Source organism: Atta colombica, unplaced genomic scaffold (assembly GCF_001594045.1).
Source record: "Atta colombica isolate Treedump-2 unplaced genomic scaffold, Acol1.0 scaffold153, whole genome shotgun sequence".
Lineage (NCBI taxonomy): Eukaryota > Metazoa > Arthropoda > Insecta > Hymenoptera > Formicidae > Atta > Atta colombica.
The window spans coordinates 434226-440300 of NW_017259243.1; the positions used below are offsets into that span (position 1 = coordinate 434226).

At 28.7% G+C, this 6075-nt stretch overlaps 2 protein-coding genes across 2 annotated transcripts in view; one reads left to right on the forward strand and one right to left on the reverse strand.

The window, feature by feature from the left end:
• Positions 1-3547, forward strand: part of LOC108685428 (cell division control protein 45 homolog) — a 4612-nt gene extending 1065 nt beyond the window's left edge. Inside the window, exons 2-9 of the mRNA XM_018190206.1 lie at positions 823-975; positions 1050-1259; positions 1333-1506; positions 1584-1822; positions 1916-2252; positions 2324-2718; positions 2783-2859; positions 2935-3547. Of these exons, the coding sequence (XP_018045695.1) occupies positions 823-975; positions 1050-1259; positions 1333-1506; positions 1584-1822; positions 1916-2252; positions 2324-2718; positions 2783-2859; positions 2935-2999 (1650 nt within the window). The 3' untranslated portion in view covers positions 3000-3547. The remainder of the gene's footprint in view (positions 1-822; positions 976-1049; positions 1260-1332; positions 1507-1583; positions 1823-1915; positions 2253-2323; positions 2719-2782; positions 2860-2934) is intronic.
• Positions 3548-4015: 468 nt separating this feature from the next.
• The window catches only part of LOC108685457 (nucleoredoxin-like), a 14316-nt gene continuing 12256 nt past the window's right edge, over positions 4016-6075 (reverse strand). Inside the window, exons 3-7 of the mRNA XM_018190243.1 lie at positions 5717-5817; positions 5350-5545; positions 5091-5181; positions 4582-4721; positions 4016-4266 (exon numbers count right to left, since the gene is read on the reverse strand). Coding sequence (XP_018045732.1) covers positions 4036-4266; positions 4582-4721; positions 5091-5181; positions 5350-5545; positions 5717-5817 — 759 coding nt within the window. The 3' untranslated portion in view covers positions 4016-4035. The remainder of the gene's footprint in view (positions 4267-4581; positions 4722-5090; positions 5182-5349; positions 5546-5716; positions 5818-6075) is intronic.

Here is a 6075-nt window from a genome sequence, read left to right on the forward strand (position 1 = left end):
TAACCAAGTTAAATTAAAGAACAGCCTTGAAAATTTAATTTAATTAAGATACAAGTTATAATCTATAATGAAATCAATTGAATTAGAAGTTAATAAAAAAAAGTAACTGAAAAGTTAAAAGTTAAATTTGATTGAACAAACAATCCAAAAAAAGATAAAATTCGACTGTTTTATATTTTTCTTATTGTTTTCATACAGCATGTTCATTAAAAAATAACTTTGTTATAACTAATGAAAATACAATATAAAAGACAAAATTACTAAATGATACTCATTATCTCGCAATGTGTCTGAAGGTTAACTTCAAAAAAGTCAAATTAAAAATTAATAGTTACCGATAAAATGTAACAAAATTAAAAAGTTAAAAAATTAAGAAATTAAGAATTAAAAATGTAACTAAGTTAATTAACTCAACTTTTAATTTTTTAATTTAGCACTACCTAACCTTGCATGTATGATTCTTTTATTTTTTTATTAATAATGATGCAAACAATACATCTGTTTTTGTACACTTTATGACAAATAATTTTTTGTTAAATTTATATTTTTGTTAAATTTATATTTTTGTTAAATTTATATTATGTATTAAATTTATATAAAACTTATATTTTTGTTTAATAATCAGAAAATTACTTTATTTGATTTCTTCATTTTTTATTAATAATAAATGATGTAAATAGTATATTTAATGTTGTATGTTTTATAATAAATAATTCTCTGTTAAATTAATATTCACATTTTTGTGATTTAAAAATATTAATATTCAAATATTATTTAAATAATTCTGTGTGTTATAGAAATCTCTAATTTTTTCCTTTGCAGAGGTGTTTACTTTTAGTGAATTTTGATGTTGATGCAATCTGTGCCTGTAGAATATTGCAACAACTTTTCAAAAATGATCACATAATATATACTCTTGTACCTGTTCGAGGTATTCAGGATATGATAAATGCTTTTGATGAAAATTGTGAAGAGGTAATAAAGGAAAATGATTATCTATCTGGTCATTATCATATTGACAAAAATAATTAATTTAAGAAAAATTTCAGATAAAAAATGTTGTTATGATAAATTGTGGTGGTACTCTAGATTTAGTGGAATTACTTCGACCAAACGAATCTGTGGTATTTTTTATTCTCGACAGTCATAGACCTTATGATTTAACTAATATATATTCAGAAAGTCAAATACGTATTCTTGGTAAACCCGACGAAGACAATGAGATTCCAGAATATAATGATATTTATCGAGATGATAGTGTATGTAACAAATTGTTTCATTTAGTCTAATTCTCTTTTTCTGTTTTCTATAATTCTGTTCAATCATATTCAGTCAGATGAAGAGGAGACAAATGAGGAATCAGACGATGAAACTGAAGGCAGGCAAAGTAAAAGGCGAAGGTTGAATGAAGAAGATATATTAAAGCGAAGCGAACGAAGAAAATGGGTTGAAAATCGAGAAACAATTCTTTTTAATTATTCACAATACAGTTACTATGGCAAATCAGTATGCATATAATTTATGATCTTGATAACAATATATAATAAAATTCTATTTCAAAAACTTATTTTGTTTTATTATAGAGCGCAATAGTGGTATTTGAAATGGCTTGGAATATGTCAAAGGATAATTTAGATATGGCATGGTGGGCCATAATTGGTTCCACAGAACAATCTATTCTCAGCAAGGTGGAGTCACGAATAACCGTTCTTGAGGAAGGTTCTCTTCAGGCACATGTTTCAAGATTAACACATAGACAAGGAGTTGACATTGACAAGCAACAGCAGCAACAGAGTATTGTTAAGGTTACTTATGATAAAGAGTATCCTTTTATATATATATATATAATTCATTTTTTACTGAATAATTGAATTTGACGAATATGCTATATTAATTTCTTAATGATAACAAATAGTCTGCAATTAGCATTATATCGTCACTGGACTGTTGAAGCCAGCTTAAAATATTCAATGCCAACTGCAGTGTCATTACGTTTATGGTCTATTAGAGGGGAACAGCGTTTGAAGGAAGTTTTAGCTGAAATGGGATTACCTCTGGTGCAATCCAGACAATTATTTCGTGCAATGGATCTTACTTTTAGACAAGAATTTAAGCAGATGGTTGAAAAATTAGCGGGCAAATATAATGTCAATAGCATCATTGGCACTAGTTTTACTCTCCAATATGGTTATCGTTTTAAATATTGTGCATCAGATATGGTATATGCTATGTTGGCTTTGCTGGATTCGACGGTAAATCAGCAATCATTAAATATGGTATGTTATAATACTTTTTTACTATATATATCACCATACTTTTACAGACAAAGGACAGACAACCACAACGTTGTTTCTTAGATGCATTGGACTGTTTATCACGTACAAAAAAGGATGTTCTAGAAAGTGGCATTGAAAAAGCAAAATTTATGCTTCATAACATCTTTAAAACTGCACAGAATATATTAGAAGCTAAACAAATAAAGAATTTTGGTTCCTTTTTATATATTAATGTACCGGATGGGAATGTAGATAATTATTTATTTGCACATCCTCATCCTTTGATTATGCTGGCCCAGTTTGCTCTCAAAGCATATGTAAATTCTTCAAGAAATAGACGTGCTTCTGAGTGGCCTCTTGTGGCCTCTGCGATATTTGATGCAGAGGAAGGATCCTGCCTTCTTGTTGGTATACCGCCAGTTTGTGAAGATCAACCCAGAAGGTAATATTTATAAGTGTAAACAAAAGATTTATATTATTTAACCATGATTTTTTTTTTGTTACAGTTTATTTGGGAAAGCATTCGAGCAAACTGCAAAAAATAAAAATTGTTACATTGTGGCAGACTACTTTGATAGTACAAGTAAGTATGAAATGGAATTTTATAAGCATAAGTCAGAATGAAATTTATTATAGTGAATATTTTTCCTTTTTACAGTAATAAGACTGAAAATCGAGGAAAGACCCAAGTTTCTCGACGCTTTAGCAGCACTTCTTGCGTAATAATTATCATAGATGTATAATTATCAGAGACGGACAATACGACAATCACACTTTAATCAAATTTTAACTAACACGACTATAAAACAATTCGATGCACTTTATTGCTCATATGGTGCCTTTTTTTTTAATAACGCAAATTTATTGTACATTTTTTAACCAGCGACGGTAGTAGCTTTATAATTGTAAAATATTTAATATATAAATTAGGACTGATATGTGATTTAATAACATCATGTGAGTATAATGTATAAAAAATGCTAGGATACAAGTAAAAAAGATTTCAACAATATTTGCATTAGTAATTTAAGAAACTGATACTTTTATAAAAAAAAGAACTTGACAAAGAAACTGGAAAAAACGAAAGATATAAATAAAGTCATTTGCTACATCGGACAATTGATATGATGCTCATCATTACCTACATGTTAAATTTATACAAGATAATGTAATTATACAAATATTGTGTCAAATATGTAAATACCGACAATGATGTTGCTCATATATAAGCTAACAATGAATAGGCTATCTCATAAATACAAGAACTTCCAGTGCGCTTATCCGATTTATTTAGTAATTTATAATATATTAACGTATCCGTGTGCATTTAATTAAAAATACAATTTGATCGACTTAGTTTTGACTGATATAATACATATTCTTTTGTTTCCACGAAGAATCATATAAGAACAAGGCTGCGTTAGGAAATTTTACCTGGGTGCACCTATTAGGTGTGGGAAAAAGTTCGTGACGTTTTTCCCATTAGAGGCATTAAAAAAACGCCACGAACTTTTTTCCACACGTAATATTCTTTATCTTTGGTTAATATTCAGTTAACAGGATAAAATGATATACAGATATCGTTCCGAACGCAGCTCAAGTACAGCCTATATATACGAATCTTTCTATATGTAAAGAACGATGATATCACAGAGACAGGAATAAAAAAGAAAGAGAGGGACATTTTTTGTTTGAACAATTCTTATAAAATTTGTCAAGTATAAATTTTGTGTGTACCTAATTAATGTTTTATATGACTTTAGGCCGGCATATGTTCGTTTATTTTTGATGTTTTATGCACTGCCGCTATTTTATTTATCGGCAGTTTGTTATTGAGAAATCTATCAATGAACTGTTGTACAGAGTCCACGGTAATCTCGGCACCATATTCCATTACGACATACAACCCTCGCGGAATGTCAATAGCGGTTAAAAGAGGTACTGCATCATCCAAACCAATGAATTCACGAAGAATATCCGATGTTTCACACTGAAAAAGCATTAAATTATAATCATATCACTTTACTATTAAATGTGATTAATTAAAAAATATTTCATTTATTTAAGAAATATTTGCAGTTTTAGTATATTTACATTTTGTAATTATAAAACTTTTATTCTCATAAAATATTTGAAAAATTCGCATACACACACACACACACACACACACATATACACACACAAAATCATATAAAAATTATATTAATTAATTATTACATTACAATATCTATTTTTTTAATTTATATGTCTCGTCTTATGTCTATAGATATTCTTCTATAGGTATTCTATATGTATGTATACTTACGTCTAAAGCTATGTAAAACTGCAAAGAATCGTCATCAGGATCATCATAATTTAGATCATAATCGGGTTGATCTCTTCTATACGCTTGTGCAGCTGGTAGTAATACGCTTTCTCCAAATTGAATCTCACAATCTTCTCCCTCTGTAAAACAGAAGAGCATTAAACAATTTATATAATATTCTTGAGGCTTCCACAGATGCTTTCTATATAAAGAGTATGCGTTTCGCGGGTTTTCCCCGAAAGACGAGGAGGTACTCAGCATCAGACTGCTCCTCGCCTTGATAAAGTGGACTGCGAGATTCATAAAACTTGGTATTCCAAGAATGGATCTAGACACGGAGGAAACTCGTGAAACGCATAATCTTTATAACTTAGTATATTTTATTCTGATTCTCACTCTCTAATTCTTATATAAAAAATTATATATATTTACACACACACACACACACACACACACACATATATATATTTATAATTATATATTTACATATTTTATTTATATCATCTTACCGACAAATAAGATAATAGCTGGAGCATCGTGTAACGACGTAGCATACTTTTCTGTTAAAATATTCACTAATCTACTGCTCCAAGGAAAATTCTGAAAATGTAAATAGTTTTTTTACATTTTCACATTAACAAAATTATTCTGTAATAAAAACCTCAAAGTTTCATAGACTTTTATAGATATTTACTTTTATAATTTATTTTATTCTTATTTTTTTATTATCTTTTATAATTAATTTTTTAATTTTTTTTTTCAAATTACCAGTCCCTCTGGATCCTCAATTAACTCGGCGCGCCCATCCAGAGTAATTATATTGTCGCGAGGATCTAGAATGACCAGAGTAGGTATTGCCTGAACGTCGAAAGCTCTTGCCAATTTTCGACGTCTTTCTTCTTGATTAAAAGGTATCCTCAACCAAGGCATTGTTTCCGTGTATGCATTGTAGGAATCCTCACTCCTAGAATAAAAATACATTGAAATCTTTTACAAACAAAAATATACGATGAAATTAAAAAGAAACAATGTAAAAGAACAAATGTAACAATACATAGAAAAAATATCCATTAAATGAGAGGAAATATCTCGGAATGAAATGCAATAATTTAAAGAGTGTATTATAAAAGCCTACCTGTCCGAACTCACGAAAATTACTTCAAAATCATGGCCTCTCTCTTGAATTCGTTGGTACGTATCCACGAGCTGTGGGGTAAATGCTTTACAAGGCGGACACTAAATTTAAAAAACCCAATATATTAATACATGATTAAAACGTGTAAGCATTTGTAATTAAGAATACATATAATCAAATATTCAAATAACTCATTGAATAAAAATCTTAGGAAACATTTTACATTTTTCTGTAATCAGAAGAATATAGGATTATTTGAATAGTCAAGCTAATTAAAAAATTAGCATTCTGTTTTGTAAGAATTAATCATAATTATAAACAGTTAGTTTCAGATTATATTTCTCTTGAAACGTATATAT